Genomic DNA, 17,293 nt, shown 5'->3' with positions numbered 1-17,293 from the left:
TTAGTTGTACTCTACCATTTCTACTTCCCTCTACTCTTAGTTTCTCTTGTTTGCTTTTTTTTGTATTTTTACTATCCCAAAAATCTTGAAATCTACCACCTAAGTCTTACTCTCTGTGACTCTGTGAGCCTAGTAAATGACACCAAGTTTCTATATATTTCACAGCTTGGCTTGGACAAAGATGAGGTATTATCCCTTACGATTCGTATTTCTTCAACCAGCCTTCCCCAACTGCTCTCCGACTACCACCACTTTGCCATATGTATAAAGATACATCAAACCGAGTAATGTCCCCATGTAAAACAAAACCAGAGGAAAAAGTTACAACTACTAACTATCTGCTAACATAAGGAACCAATCTTTTATCCCACCACTTTTTTCCACACCACCGGTTTTTCATAACGAACTTTGTTTTTATTTTTCTTCAATATCGTCACGTTCTAATCAACTCTTATTATCTTCATTCTTTCCTTTCTTTTTTTTAATTTTTTTGGCGCCAAACTAAGAACACTCAATTTAATTAAACCATTTTCCAAAGAAACACTGTTCAAGCTAGCAAGCGTTGTGCTCCCTTTAGGGTACTAACATTGTGATATCTCTATACCTTTTTTTGGTTCGAATACAACTATGATCTGTACAAGCTTAAACATAAATATACAGCTATATTTTCCCTATATATGAAACCGAGTACCACCAATTTCCGTTGAGCTTTGTTTTTTCCTCTCTGTCCAACATTGTTTGGTATGACTTTGTTGCAGCTGTTGCTTCTGCTTTCCCTTTAAGCTTTTGAGCGAATATTAACATAAATATACCTACTTATACATATTATACTCTTATCCTTATGCCCACTCTCACATATGTATTTTTTTACAACTTACCCACTGCCACAAACTTGCTATTCAATAACGACCGGAAATGTGAAAAAGGCAGCTCGCTATCTCCCTCTCACTCTATCTCTTTCTCTTCTTCTATGTGTGTGTAAATGCCTTGTCTACCTGTAAATACTCACCAGACTGCTGTTCATCCCAGTTGCCGATGCCTGAAAGCCAAATGTTAACTAGAGGTTACCATTCTGGTTTAAGACAGTTTAGAAAACAAAAATGTCAAGAAATCTATGAACCGCGATCTATGCCCAGATTTGATGACTGTCTTTGTATGTGCCAAAATTCATCTGGTTAAGCTTACTTTTTTTAATTTTTTAATTATGATTGATTTATGTACCACCCTCACAATTGTTTCATCTTTCTAGCATTACCTACATTTTCACTTCACACACAACAAACACACAAAACCATCCGTAATCAGATTAGTGTTAGTCCCTTAGAATTTTTAAGTTATTCAAAAACGTTTCAAAGTAGGAAACCCATAAATGAAATGTGCAAGCTGAATGTGAAAACGTTTAAAAAATTAAGCTTAGAATGATGCTTATTGTTTCGATTTTTGTTTTGAGGATTCTGGAATATCACAGACAAACGGCTGAAACTCAGCATGAACATTTGTTATTAGCTCCATCTGTGGGTCATTTTTCGAAATAGAAATTAAGATTCTTTATAAAAAATCAGAACTCATGCGTTGAAAATTTCATTAAGGTAAAAGCAGGGACGACACAGTTTCATTGCAAAAAAAAGTAGTAATTGTAGTACGGGAAACCCACTCGACCGAAATGACCTGATAGGCGAGTGGGTAAAGGCGCCAGTCCTCTTTGAGAGCTGGGTTTGAATCTTGTCGGCATTTTTTTGTTTTTTTTTTTTTGCCGGATGAGACTTTTCGCCGATGGATTTTTCGCAGAGTAGACATTTCACCGTATATAAAAATTTAAACTACAAGCCTAGATTTTAACAATTGAATGAAAAAAGTGTTTAAAAGTGAATTTTACAGGCGTACAGTTGCTTTTCAATCATTAGTTTTGAAAATATCGAGGTATTGACGGATTTTTTTCGCAAAAAAAAATTTTTGTGGGACTGCACATTGATATTTCATGAATATTAAAAATGTTTTCAAAGGAGTTCAAACATGCTAAATATGATTATAAACGCGGGAAAATGCATTTTAACTGGTTTTCAGTTGATTAAATTTAAATTTTCATTAAAATTTTGAAGTTTCCCAAAAAAATATTTTTTTCCGTCTGATTATTCAGGCCAACTTTGAAGGGGACATAAACTTTGAAAAATATTTGCAACGGCCTTATTTTGAAAATTATGCAACACCTTACAGATTTGAAAACCTCGCCTTTTAAATAGTATAAAGAACTTATCATGTTTGAAACCATACAACAACCAAAGACATTTTTTGGTATATCAATTCATTTTTAAAGAACAAAGGTTATGTTGAAAAAAAATGATAAAAATCCCAGGAATAAATGAAATCATCATCAAAACAGTTCAAAGAACTGGTCATACTTGAAGGAATGTACAAAAACACATTTTTTAAGGGTACACTGCAACCAAGGAAGTTGTTGTCTTCTTATTCTAAAATTATTGAACTTACTGACCCAATCCTAAAATAATTTGATTATAAAACTTGAAAATTCTGTTGTAATTCTATATAGAAATATTAGCTTAGGGGAAGTATAAAAATTATATCGAGATTTCCTGTAATTTTGCAGATACTAAAATGTCTGTAGAGCAATTCCAGCCCAAAACAGGAATTTTAAAGGTACTTATTTCTCGACCCTCTCCGATTTCAATGAAACTTTGTAGACATGTTATCCTACGCTTATATAAGCCATTTTTATGTATATGGAGCCAGTTCCACACGATAATGACATTTGAGAAGGGCGTAAGTGTTTTAAATATTTTTGTAATTCGGAATATAAATATTTCTGTATCTCGAAGCCGTTGCATCGTATCAAAAAGTGGTCAAAGACAAACTTGTAGGAAATTTGACGGGCTTTTCGATAAAAATACACTGAAAGAAAAAAAACACTCAACTTTTATGAGATTTTTTGATTTTTAAGTTTAAAAGTCAAATTTGAGGGGGAGCCCACGATTTTTTTCGTCCAAAATTTTTGTGAAGATAGCCTAAGATGTTACAAAAAGACTCACGAAAAATGCAGGATGGAGCATCTCACCTAAAAAAATACAAAAATCATTTACTGAAACTGTTTTTTTAAGTGCTCTAAACGTCGATTTTTCAGACAATTTTACATAAAAGTCTCGATATTGACTACTGTCCTAAGTCCAATCCTTGTGATGTTACAGCGGTTTTAAAAATTAAAATGTTGAAAAAATAGGTTTTTTGATGGTTTTTGGCAATTTCTATATGACAGACTTGATTTTTCAGTCTCGTAAATATTTTTACCGGAAAGCTCGTCCAATTTCCCATAAGTTTGTCTTTGACCACATTTCAATTGGATGTATGGGCTTACAGATATAAGCCTGTGTTTGAAAAGAACTGAAAAATCAACAGATTTTTTAAAACGAATTATTTTCAATGAACAGTTTACTACCCAAATATTGCACAAAAAAAAACTCCCAGAAATCAATAAAATCATCTTTAAAATTGTCCAAAGAACTGGACATATTTGAAAAAATGCAAAAAACTATAGAAGTTATGTGTTTGTTGAGAAACCAATTCGATTTCAAAGAAGAGGTCATGTTGAAACGATTTCAAAATTCCCAGAAATGAATAAAATCACATTTTAAACAGTCCAAAGAACAAAATCCGAGCAGATGGAAATAACTTGGGAATAACATTTTGCAAAGCAAAAAACATTTTAGGATATTTATAACACGATTTGTTATTCGTCGTTCTGAATTTTATACTGATGGATTGTTATTGTAATAACAGACTAACAACACTTTTAGTTGTTCTTCGAACAAATCTTAATTATTAATTTTTGTTATTTTAACAACTGATCCGATCATCCCAATAACATTTGGCGGTATTCTTCCATAACAAAAAAAAGTTATTCCAAAGTTGGTTTGGCTTTCAACCAATATCAGACCAATAACAAATTTTGTTATGATAACATAAACTGTTATTAAACTCTTATGCAAAAATGTTTTTTTTTTTTTCAATAAGATTCCATAGCACTTTCTGTTATTTAACTGCAACAGTTCAAAATCATCGTTTCATAGACCAATTTCCAAAAATGAAAGATAGAAAATTGTAGCATTTTCGCAACTTCTGATTTAACCTATTTTTCGAGGCAGAGAGTCATTTTTGGTTACTGAAACTTTTGTTTTAAGTTTCTCTCTCTCCGGGACAAGTTCGAGCGGAAAAAGTGAAAACAAATTAAAGTGTAAGCATAATTTTTACAGTTTGCAATCACTTTCTGAACATATTGTTATTCCTAATGTTCGTCTAACGTCTTTTTCTGAACAAAAAAAAAACAAAATTTGTTAAAAATCTTGAAGTGATGTCGTTATGCAATATATTAAAAATACTCTACAATCGAGTATACAAGTTTGTCCCTTTATATTATTGATAATAGTATAATTATTATGTCTTCTAAAAATTACTATTTGACATAAACCTTAAGCAAACTCATTCAGCTTGCAAAACTCTCGCTATAAAACCACAAACAACACAAAAATGCACACACACACACACACACACACACACACACACACACACACACACACACACACACACACACACTTTCATTCTCGCCCACGCACTCACACGTACACCAAAGTGAAGCAGAGAAAAAAAACTTAAATCACGTCGTTTGATTATTTTACCTCAAAGCGCTGAGTGTTTTTCTTTCCACTTATTTTGGCGTGTTTTGATTTTCTCTTATACGTTCGACGCCGCAAAACCGTTCCATAATCGAACCCGAATGCGAAATCGAAATTGAGCCACTCTCACTGAAAAAAAAATGGAAAAAAATAATAATCCCGCCCGCGCCACAACAAAACATTTCCACAATTTTCCCACGTTTTTGATTCCTCGTGATTTTTTTGTTGTTGTATTTTTTATTGTTTTTGTTTTCTGACCTAATCGAGCCTAAAAAAGGAAGGGACCGGCGAAATGCTTTTCGTAAAGGGCAATTCTGAACCTTCACCAAACACGCAACAAGAAAACATTTCAATTGGCAAAAATAATTGAAAATCTCTGGCATCCATTTCAACCAAAGTCCAAACAGACTGGAGCCGCATTGTTAAACTTTTAATTGTGATGCATTTTTGAAACATTTCAAAGAACCAATCCAGTGGTATACTGACTTGAGTTGTATTGATAAATATATCATTTTGATGATTTTTTTAAACGTTTCATCGGTAAGACTTCTATTCCATGTCGTTGAAAAGTTTCGCGGGGAATGACACTTTTCCGCCAAACGTCAGCTTGACATGTGCCACTAAATTTATGCGACGAAATGTTTCCAGAAAATTAAACAAAGTTGTAAGTTTATCAAAGTACTTTTGTTAATTTGATTCGGTTAACCGCGGTGGTACTTGAAAACTTACCGATGAAATGTTTCAAAAACTAATCAAATGATCTGAGTTGTATTGTTAATTTGAATTTGGTTAACCGCGGTGGATTTTCTTAAAATAATTCGAACTGTCGAAAATTTACCAACACAAAAAACTGTGGTAGAAAATTATCCACCGCGATCTACTGCAATAAATTTTTGACAGTTCGACGCCATCGAATTATTTCAAGAAAATCTACCGTTGTTAACCTAAAGCAAATTAACAATGCAACGCTGTTTTACAATACGGCTTGAGTTTTCTTTTCTTCGATGGATGATGAATGATTGTGAAATATTTCATCAGGGAATATTGACAGTTCACGTCGATTGTTAAAACTAAAATATAATTGCATACATCATTTATCATCTGCCGATGGAAGAAAAAATATTAAAAGGCGTGTTAATAATCTTTCTATACATTTTAAAACTGGAAAAAGCAGTAAAAATTGGCCTTTGAAATGTTAAAAAAAAACACAAAAAAAATCTATCATTGACAACACACTTCGGTTGTGTAAGAAAAGTTACCAACCGTTGACAATTTCGGCAAATTATCGCTCATTTTACATCACCGCAGTGCAATACACCCTAACATCTTGCTAGCGGCTTCGTCTTCCTTTCCGTTTTGAAAACAAAAATCACCCAAATTGTTCTTAGAACCGAGCGTTGTTTTTCGTCCACCAACCTTCCACACAACAACACACAAAGTATCGCCCACGTGTAACACACGAAACCACCAAAGTTTTTGTTTTTTTTTTTTTTTTTTTGTCGGTATATTTTATTTTTTGTTTGTTTTTCCGAGTAATGAATTTTCCACCCTAAAAACATGGGTCAATATTTTAAGAGTGGATATTTAGGATGGCAGCGCAGCCCGGTCAACGTAAGATGAGTATTTTTTCCTGTATTTTTTTTGTTTTATCCATATCTGTTGTAGCACCTATCGATATTTTTATGTGCGAAAACAGTAGCTGATGACACCACACCTACACAGACACTAACATTTTCAGTGTTTTGATATATGCAAACTATAACACTTTTTCCATTCTAAAATTTCAAAATAAAATAATACTAAAAGCTAAGATATTTTCAAACCTTTTTTACAATTTCGGTTCAGAACTTAGAACACTGATTCAATTGGGAATTTTATTCCAGTGAAATATTTCTAACCTTTTGTTTTCCTTTCTGTACCAAATTGAGTAGTGATTGGCGAAATATTTCATCAGTCAACTTTGATGACCCATGTCGATCAAACACTCAACTAATGAAACATTTCATCAGTCACCTTCAATCAGATTTCTAAGTTTCAACCAGAAAATTGTTAGCCTAACTTAAGTGTAATGAATTTCCCACGACCCAGCGAGGACAAAGCGCACTCCAAATACATTTATTCAACCAGCAAACCACGCCAAAATGCTTCAAGCAGCAGCAAATCTTGCCAGAAGAACCCACGACATGCCACCCTACTTTTGGGCCTGACATCGAACCGACACCGCTGACACACCAGGCGCCCACAATTCGATCCAAGTGAGGTGCAAATATTGGTTGCAACATTTCCGTTTAAACTACGCTTGCAAACACTATTTGCCCTGCAGCCCGGAGCTACTCATAAATTAGATTTTTAAAAGAAATGAAAAAAACACATTAAAAAAAGGCGAAAAAAGAGAAAAAAAAAACAAAAAATGGGGCGCCCTAATTTATGACTGGCCCCCCTCCCGACGGGGGTGGGCACGCCGTGTGGCGTCTTCTGGCAAGATGGATGACCCTTAACCTTAACCAGTACCACATTCTTGAAGTACCGAAGATCCTCTCGAGAGCAGCACACCCCTTACCAACTAGAAACCCCGTCGTCGTCGTCGTCGTCGTCGCCAGCACGCGAGTGCGTGTGCTGGTGACTTTAACTCCGAAACAAACAAACAAACAAACAAAGTTACACAGCCCACACATTAACACATCTTTCTTGTTGATTCCCCCTCTCTCACAGTTACACACACAACATTTATTCCCTAGAGTGACAGTTGAAAAAGAAAAGTATTGTTTACTTATTTTTTTCTTTCTTTAATTTGATTTCAAGTGACATTCGTAACAAGAATAACTCAGCAAAAATCGAAGTAGGAATCCCTTTTTCCACTATTGATGAGGGATGGATGTAATATTTCATCAGCCGATTTTGACAGCACCTGTCAAATTTGACATCTGTCGTAACGTAGACAAGCCGCATCATACTGTCAACACTATAGCCGTATTATCAGGCATACAATTTTTGTGGGTGTTTTGGAAACATTTCATCGCACAAATTTGATGGCACATGTTAGGCTGACGAACTTTTCACCGACATGGCATGGTAAATCTTACCGATTGAACGTTTAAAGCAAACCCCCCTAGCATTGTAGGTTTAACAAAATGGCTCATTTGTGATAGCTGGCTAATGAAACATTTCCATGTTTCACAAACTGCCTAAGAATGAAAAGGAAATGTTTCAATTTAACAATTTTGCAGTTTTCATTGTTCCAACAGACAGTTTTGACCAACGATGTAGTTCAATCGTTTTTTGTGAAGCGACCATATTGTGCCAAGACTCGGTCCAAACATTTGCTATCAAAATTTACTGATGAAACATTTCACCTGAACTGATTCGTTGATGTCATACGACTTATGTTATTGGTACTAATATTTCAATGGAAGGCAAAAAAAATAGAACATAATGAACACAATATCGAAAAAAATCAATTGATTTTATATTTGAACTACATGTTCATAAAATCATAAAATGTTTTATTTTTCAAATAAAAATACGTTCCTGAAATAAAAAAAAAGCAAAAAAATTATAAAATGCTATTTTTAATCATAATTATTTGATATCAAAGTTGTAAGTAATACAAGATTTAAGAAATTTTCATCAGCGTTTTGCGAATAATTTTAAAATGTTTCATTAGTCAATTTTGAGAGCATATTTCGGTTCAATATCTGTCACATCAAGTCGAAATGCGTTAACAAATTTATCGATATGCTTTGTCAAAACTGGTTGAAAAAAACATTTTATCATGGTTCAAGTGATTTTCCTATCTTCATCAGATGGTAGATGATGGATGAAATGTTTCATCGCTAGCTTTGACATACCATAGTGGTTGGTCTAGTTATATAAGCTATTTGAATTTTTGTGACAGTTATTTAACCAATATGTCAAAATTGCCCGGTGAAATATTTCACACATTCTTCAAACGTTGAGGGTGGAAAGGCAAGTTCTTCCATAAAACCAAAGTTTTCATGGATTATGTGCAACCAAGCTTGAATAATCTTCGTAGACTCCTTCAACTTGCCTCCCTTATAATAAGAGAAGTAATCTGACACAACTTTTGCATCACCTGTCACATTTCCGACTTCTGTCATTAGTATTGCTCCGACCAGTTGGAAAGGTCAACTTTTGCTCAACGTTTTTTCCACGAGTACCCTTGAGTTGGTCTCTTTTTAATCATTTCCGCAGCAAGAGGAAAAGTTAAAACTTTTCACTCTACCTTCTTTTTTTTTCCTTTGGGAGTCATGTGGAGAGTTTATGAGCATGACAAAAACTAGTCTACCAACACCAAGCCAACACGTCAAGTGTTGGGTTAAATTAATTTGGCTAACGCTAGTTAGAAAACAGAGCTCAGTGGTAAAAAGTCTCTTTTAATTTGTGCCAACAATTTAGGTTTAATTAAATTCTTAGCAGCCAGACTTTGGTGTTCACTTTATATTTTATCTCTTACGTTTTACAGTGCATTTTATATTTTGGTTGACATAACCTGGTTAGCACGTTTATAATTTTCCTCATTATCGCTCAATGCTCAGAAGATTGACTTCAGCTAAAAGTCCCTCTTGAATGTGTTAGGGTAGTGTCGTATCCATAGCGAACCTCAAACTGATCGAGCATCGTGCTCCTATCGTAATTCTCTCTTACACTCTATTGTTCTCTCCTGCCTTGTTTGAATACTCTGTTAATAACTCTCTCTCACTAACACTTACACAGAAAACAGTAATTCGCTCCCGAAATTCCTCTCCCTGGTTTCTCCGAACGATACCTCCCTCCCTCTCTCTTTATCTGTCTCTCTCACTCACACACATGCGGCGAAACCATGTTTTTTTCTTTTCTCTCTTCTCTCTCCTTTACAGACAACGACTCTAATTGGTTTATTGAAAACGGCACGTCTATTGCGTCTAGTGCGAGTAGCACGAAAGATCGACCGCTATTCGGAATATGGCGCTGCTGTTTTAGTATTACTGATGGCTACCTTTGCACTAATCGCTCACTGGCTGGCTTGTATTTGGTACGCATCCTCCTTTTGAAAACAAAAAAAACTGTGTCCTCTAGCTCATGAAAAAAAAAACAAACGAATGCAAATGCAAAACAAACAATAGACACTGTGTGAAACAAAAAAAAACGATTGATAAAAACACCACACTCACACACCAACCATGAAACGAAACAGCAAACTCACACACACCACTTTAGTTTTCACAATTTGATTTCGAGCATCTTGACAAAAGTTTGAAAAGGGCGTAAAGGAAAAAGCGCGTCAAACTTTTGTCAACAGCAATAAAAAAACAATTATTTTTTCGTTCAACCGTAGAGGCAGAGATTTATTTGTCCCCTTTCACCCCACCTTGCCGCGCCATCGACAGTACATTTCGTCATGAGCTTTGTTTACTTTCAGCAAATCCTCCCTCCCTTTTTCCGTTCCAACGCAGCAGCACTTGACGGTGATCGCCTTTAATGGGGCTCTAAAATCCGCAGTAAACGTCAGTTTCCATAGAGACGTTGTATATTTGAGTGAAAAGTAACATGCGTCTCCATCAAACTGAAAAAAACATGTTTTACACTAATCAGTCTGTGGATCTTAGAACCAACATTAAAGGACACTTTCGCAGTGTTTTCGTACTTAAAAGGCTTGTTGTTTCCATCGGTAAAAAGGCTTTTTCCATTCTTAAAAAAATAACTGAAAACATCAAACATAAGCATAAAATGTCACCTCAATAAAAGCAACAACATTACAAATAAAATTGCAACACTACTGAAGTTGCTTTCAACAAGCGTGAAACCAACTGTCAGTTCAACATTGAGAAATCAAATTTAAACATTTCACCAAAAAAAAAACTAATACCAAATTTCGCGTCACGAAGTCGAGCGACTAATTCGAACGGTGCGTCATCCGGTACGACTGAAAGGGCAAAACAAACTGAATGTAATCAAACGCGAGCGTCATATTCTCAGCGTGATGGTTGCACAGGTGAAAGAAAAGCTTTCGAAAAAAGGTAACAAGTGCAAGTATGCAACCCACGTAGCGGCTTACTAGAGGCACACCGTATTTTTTAATTATTTATTTTTTTATAGCTGCTTGATTATGAGATTAGCTAAACAAATAGTTGAATTTTATTTTTTTTATTTTTAGATTTAAAACATTTATTTTTCTATTCAAGTATTTACCAAAGTCACTGGAAAATCTACAGGAGAAAATATGTTTAATGTCCCTGTCAAGTAATCATATGCAAATATCAAAATGTCAACAAATAATGACTTGTTTATCTAGTAACTTAATAATTTCATTGAAAATTAAAAACGAATCCGTTTACCTAAATTTATCAATCCGATGAAATGTTACATAAAACTTACCAAATTGAAATATTTCATCAGCCTTTTTCTACAGCAAAGCATTATTGTTAAACTGACAGTTTGGGTAGATTTTATTTTTAAAACATTTCGTCTCACAAAATAAGCCACTTATGTCAGGCTGACATTTAGCAATTTTTTACCGACATAGAATGTGAAACTAATCGCTGAAATGTTTCAAAATAATCTTTCAAAATTTTCAATCTTGCAATACTGCTCAAATGTCTCACTGAAGTCGTTTGCCTTTCTTCAGCGGTTGACAATTGATGGGTGAAATGTTTCAGCAGTCTGCGGTGTTAAAATTTGTTGATAAATGTTACTTAAAATTTCATATTAACAATTCGCGTATATACAAATATGTTTTGCAATACATACATTTGAGCCTACATTTGGAGGACCAAGATATAAAATTGCATCCCTAGAGCTGAATCAAGTCATTATTTGTAATCCAGTTGCCACATTTCTCATGGCAAGACTGCACCCTACAGGAGAACGATAATTAATCAACCATAATTGAGCCGATTTAATTCATTCCCTCTTTCTATCTAGGTTAAAGCCTGCAACCGTAAGTCAAACAATACATAAACTTTTTCATTACAAACAAATATCTCATTTTATCTAGCTTCTGGCTCAGGCTTTATAATAAAGCGCCGGCAAACTTCTCCAATACCAACAAAAACCTACAACATTGCCTCACAAAAATCTCTGCCTCTACGCCATTTTAAACAGTTTTATACGGCCAACTTTTTTTTAACCTCACTCGTGACCACCTGCTACACCGGTGGACTATCCCAGAGATTTATACTAATACGTCGCTTTTTTTCTACATTTTAACCTTGCGCCCCCTTCCATATAAAAAACATGAAAACAGGTACGCGATAGGGAACGCCGAGCGGCCCATGATGAAGAACAAAATCGGCTGGCTGGACGCACTGGCGGACGCCACCCAGGAGTACTACTACGCCAACAACACCGGCGGTGGTCCGTCGATTAAGGTAGGAATTTATGGTCCCAGGCGCTGGCCCCCCTGACTCCTCCGTCAGGCTAATGACCAGGCGGGTGGTTGCGAGGACCATAATCACGACGATGGAAGGTTGTCACCTTTAATAATGGGTTACGTGTGGCGTGTTATCTTGATTCGGAATGGATTTCAGTATGGTCTTCAACGTAGATTCATAAGTTGTGTGAAATTGAAATTCGAAAAGTAGGCGTGGAATATTGTTCAAATCAGTGAAATATTTCACAATAATTTCTTGTCAATTTAATTAATAGAAAAAATAGGTGAGCAATTCCAGCCCAAAACAGGAATTTTCAGGTACTTTTTTCTCGACCCTCTCCGATTTCAATGAAACTTTGTAGACATGTTATCCTAGGCATATATAAGCCATTTTTGTGTATATGGAGCCAGTTACTTTCGATAATGACATTTGAGAAGGGCGTAAGTGTTTTAAATATTTTTGTATTTCGTAATTTAAATATTTCTGTATCTCGAAGCCGTTGCATCGTATCAAAAAGTGGTCAAAGACAAACTTGTAGGAAATTTGACGGGCTTTTCGATAAAAATACACTGAAAGAAAAACACTCAACTTTTATGAGATTTTTAATTTTAAGTTTAAAATTCAAATTTGAGGGCCCACGATTTTTTCGTTCAAAATTTTTGTGAAGATAGCCTAAGATGTTACAAAAAGACTCACGAAAAATGCAGGATGGAGCATCTCACCTAAAAAAATACAAAAATCATTTACAGAAACTGTTTTTTTGAAAAGTGCTCTAAACGTCAAAATTTTCATAAACCGAATACGGGAATCGATTTTCCAGACAATTTTACATAAAAGTCTCCAAATTGACTACTGTCCTAAGTCCAATCCTTGTGAAGTTACAGCGGTTTTAAAAATAAAAATGTTGAAAAAATAGGTTTTTTGATGGTTTTTGGCAATTTCTATATGACAGACTTGATTTTTCAGTCTCGTAAATATTTTAACCGGAAAGCTCGTTCAATTTCCCAAAAGTTTGTCTTTGACCACATTTCAATTGGATGTATGGGCTTACAGATATAAGCTAATTTACTATCCAGGTTACTATACTACACTTAAAAAATTTGATGTTTTCAGTAAGTAGCTTATATCTGTAAGCCCATACATCCAATTGAAATGTGGTCAAAGACAAAGTTATGGGAAATTGGATGAGCTTTCCGGTAAAAATATTTACGAGACTGAAAAATCCAGTCTGTAATATAGAAATTGCCAAAAACCATAAAAAAACCTATTTTTCAACATTTTTATTTTTAAAACCGCTGTAACTTCACAAGGATTGGACTTAGGACAGTAGTCAATTTGGAGACTTTTATGTAAAATTGTCTGGAAAATCGATTCCCGTATTCGGTTTATGAAAATTTTGACGTTTAGAGCACTTTTCAAAAACAGTTTCAGTAAATGATTTTTGTATTTTTAGGTGAGATGCTCCATCCTGCATTTTCGTGAGTCTTTTTGTAACATCTTAGGCTATCTTCACAAAAATTTTGAACGAAAAAAAATCGTGGGCTCCCCCTCAAATTTGACTTTTAAACTTTAAAATCAAAAAATCTCATCAAAGTTGAGTGTTTTTTTCTTTCAGTGTATTTTTATCGAAAAGTCCGGTAAATTTCCTACAAGTTTGCCTTTGACCATTTTTTGGTACGATGCAACGGCTTCGAGATACAGAAATATTTATATTCCGAATTACAAAAATATTTAAAACACTTACGCCCTTCTCAAATGTCATTATCGTGTGGAACTGGCTCCATATACATAAAAATGGTTTATATAAGCATAGGATAACATGTCTACAAAGTTTCATTGTAATCGGAGAGGGTCGGGTACAACCGATTCCCTATTTAGCATGGAATTTCTCAGGTGATTCTTTATTAAAAATCTGATGTAACCATTTTGGCAGCACTGTCGTTTTACGAAAATGTGCCGTAAAGGCAATAAGGCCGAACTAGAACTATTGATTCTGGAGATTTTTTTTAAACATGTCATCTACTATTTTGCAGCACTACAAATTTACATTTTCCAAGAATTGACGGTCCTCACCAAACTTTTCACCATTATTGCTTGTGAAAACCAACGAATGAAATGTTTTATCATTATCAGATTAACAATACAGACTTTTTTGGAAACATTTCATAGCACAAATTTAATGGCACATGTCAGTGTGACAATAGGCTTAACAAAGTCGATTTTCGTTTTTATCGAACATTTCACTGACATGGCATGGGAAAGGTGAGTAAAATGCTCAAACTGGCAACACTGTATACAATTTTCATAAAAGCTGTTACTTATATGGTAATGTAGGTCCTCACTGTCTCCCTTCTGTCTCACATATTAAACATGTGTAAAAAGGCCCAAAAATAGTATTTTTTGGTAATACCAAATACCAAATTAAAAATAATAATTTGATAAAAAAAATTTACTTTGAGTTTCGGACGCATATTCGCAGAGTTATCCTCTTTTAATAAATTGTCGCTCTTTTTGTAATAAAAACAAATTAATTAAATTTATTCCTGAAATAATTTAGCTAAAATTTGTTTCTTCTTTTACAACAATTGAAGAGCTAGTCAAAATGAACATTTTTATTCTTGAAAAACGAATTTTGGTCAATTCTATCAAAAGTTATGGGCATAAAACGATTTAAAATGCTCATTTTCAAATTGAGATTAAAAGAGCTAAACAAAAAATACCTCCGAGATATTTTCAGCAAATGTACTCTAGAATGTGTACTTTCAGATGCTTCTAAGAGCGAGGTCAAACTCCACTACCTTTTCAAGTTATTCACATTTCAAAATGGCGTATTTTTCGTAGTATTTTGGCTATAACTTTCGTTTTAAAGGTTCGATTTCCGCTCTCTTGGAAGATAAATATGTGTTTTGATAAGCTCTACAAATGTCAAGGAGACACCATCTTGCTACGACATAAGCCTTAGTTGATAAATTCATAATGTGTTTATGAAAACTATTTTTTTCATAAACACCTCAACCTAATTTACAAAAATGGCTCTAGAAACTTCCCGTTTGAAGATAGAGATTTATGATCTTCAGCAAAGTTGCTCAAAATGGTGTTCCCTACAACTTTTCTGAAGACACAGAAGCGCTATTTCGTCATCCCGCCAAAATAAATATTCAGAACCACCCTAAAACTTGGACCACTCTAATGTCCACCATACCAAAAGATGCTCATATTGACCCTGATCATTTGTCCCCAAGACACCAAAGCTCTGAATCTTAACGTGTGGCCGCTTTCAATTTTGTCACGCTAGATTTCGGTTTTTGTCCAATCTTCATTGTCTTTGAAGAAAATTTATAAGCAATTTTCTAATCCTCTCGAGAAAATATTTACAGGAATGGTCAAGCTTGAGCATGACTTCTACAGATTTTTCAAAATGATTATTTTTCACAATACACATTTAAGTTATATAATATGTTGTCTTTCATATGTTTATAGGACCTTTAAAAAAAACTCCAGATTTGTGTGTGTGAAAAGTCGAATAAAAGAAATTATTATTTTTTTATGGCAATTTCTACAATTTTACAGAAGACACCAAATCGATCAAAATATCTGTTCTTAAGAAACAGATTATTAAATATTTCAGTACACTAGGGACGGTTACCAAAATTGTATGAAGACTTGCACAGACGACCTAATAAGGCAAAATACACGCAAAATATCATCCAAATAAAAAAAAAAGCGAAAAATCGTAATTTGATGTCTCAACAAATTGTCCAACAAACAATTGTCGTGAATTGTGTTCGAATTCCTGGACGCTTTGAAACCCGGACACTTCATCTTGTTTTATCATTTATTTGGATATAAGTTCGCATTATTGATGTCAAATCTGTGTAATTTGATGAATTCTAACATCAACTTTAATTTATAGTTTGTTTGAACGCTGTGGTTAATGCCAAAACAATTAAATAAAATAAAATTATAAGTTTACCAAAAATGTGAAACATTTCACTGACATATTTCATAGGCGTCCGAGACACCGGAAAGGCAAAGCAAAAATTTATGGTTTTGATTTCCTTAAATCCAGCTAATTTTTATATAAAAAAAAACAAATATTTTGATGTAACAGCTTACTTCAGACCTAAAGAATGCCATTCAATAACATTTCAGTTCAAATTTGTGCTATTCATAGGCAATCGAGTGTCCGAAATTCGAAGCAAAAGTGTCCGGATTTCAAATCAGCTTTCTTCGGTGTCCGGGATTCGGACCACAACAAGTCATTCAAATTTTCAAATTCTGATGAAAAATTATTAGAAAAGACATATTTTGCATGCATTCTCTTAAAACTGACTGTTTATACTTCATTCTAATGATCTAAGTGTCCGGTGGAGACCGACAATTTTTATCCAAATGTGTCATAAAATTTGTGCGATGAAATGTTTCAAGGTGCATTGTTAATTTGATTTTGGTTACCCACGGTAAATTTTCTTGAAATAATTCGTTGGCGTCGAACTGTCAAAAATTGATCGCGGTGGATACTTTTCTACCACAGTTTTGTGTGTGATCAATGTCGTAAATGCTTTGGGTAAAAAGACAGTTCGAATTAAGAAAATTTACCGCGGTTCACGAAAATCAAATTAACAGTGCAACTCCTATAATATTCACAATGTGAGTTTCTATTCAATTTCACCTAAAATCAATTTAATAACTGCAAATTTCTACAACCTTCCATCATGTTTATGGCCTTGCAATTACGAAATGACAACCCACATCAATATCCCAATCCCTCCGAGAAGACCACGACCTCCTCAACAGTACTACAGTGAAAATGATCCTTAAACACTTCCCCGTGGTAAATTCACTGAAAATCCATCACAAGTCACTTACCAGTAATATCCACACGTCACCCTCATGAATATTCATAACTCCGTGCAACAAACTGGTTATTTCTTTTCATGAATCGATTTTCTCCTGCCTTTTTCCACCGTGGCTGCGCGCACTCTCCTGTTGCTTCGCACCCTTAACAACGCTACGCTACCTGCGGGCCCTGCGACCCCCCGACAGTCACGTTACGTGACCGCCCTGTACTTCACCTTTACCTCGCTAACGTCGGTTGGCTTCGGCAATGTCGCCCCGAACACGGACGCAGAGAAAATCTTCACGATATGCGTGATGCTGGTCGGATGTAAGTAATTGCACCTTTTGACGACCTTCACTTCACGTCGGTGCTGCCGGAGGACAAGTCAAAACTAGCTGGCA

The 17,293-nt window shown here is 34.7% G+C and overlaps 1 protein-coding gene across 3 annotated transcripts in view; it reads left to right on the top strand.

The window, feature by feature from the left end:
- Positions 1–17,293, top strand: part of LOC6051672 (potassium voltage-gated channel subfamily H member 2) — a 148,763-nt gene that overhangs the window by 101,996 nt on the left and 29,474 nt on the right. For 2 of the 3 annotated variants that reach the window (XM_038259126.1, XM_038259123.1), the window contains exons 5-8: positions 166–186; positions 9,560–9,714; positions 11,926–12,049; positions 17,099–17,219. In XM_038259126.1, coding sequence (XP_038115054.1) covers positions 166–186; positions 9,560–9,714; positions 11,926–12,049; positions 17,099–17,219 — 421 coding nt within the window. The remainder of the gene's footprint in view (positions 1–165; positions 187–9,559; positions 9,715–11,925; positions 12,050–17,098; positions 17,220–17,293) is intronic. The other variant, XM_038259125.1, reaches the window with a different exon arrangement.

Source organism: Culex quinquefasciatus, chromosome 3 (assembly GCF_015732765.1).
Source record: "Culex quinquefasciatus strain JHB chromosome 3, VPISU_Cqui_1.0_pri_paternal, whole genome shotgun sequence".
In the NCBI taxonomy this organism is placed as follows: domain Eukaryota; kingdom Metazoa; phylum Arthropoda; class Insecta; order Diptera; family Culicidae; genus Culex; species Culex quinquefasciatus.
Note: the sequence above shows the minus strand (reverse complement) of the source record. Positions and strands in the feature narration are given on the sequence as shown.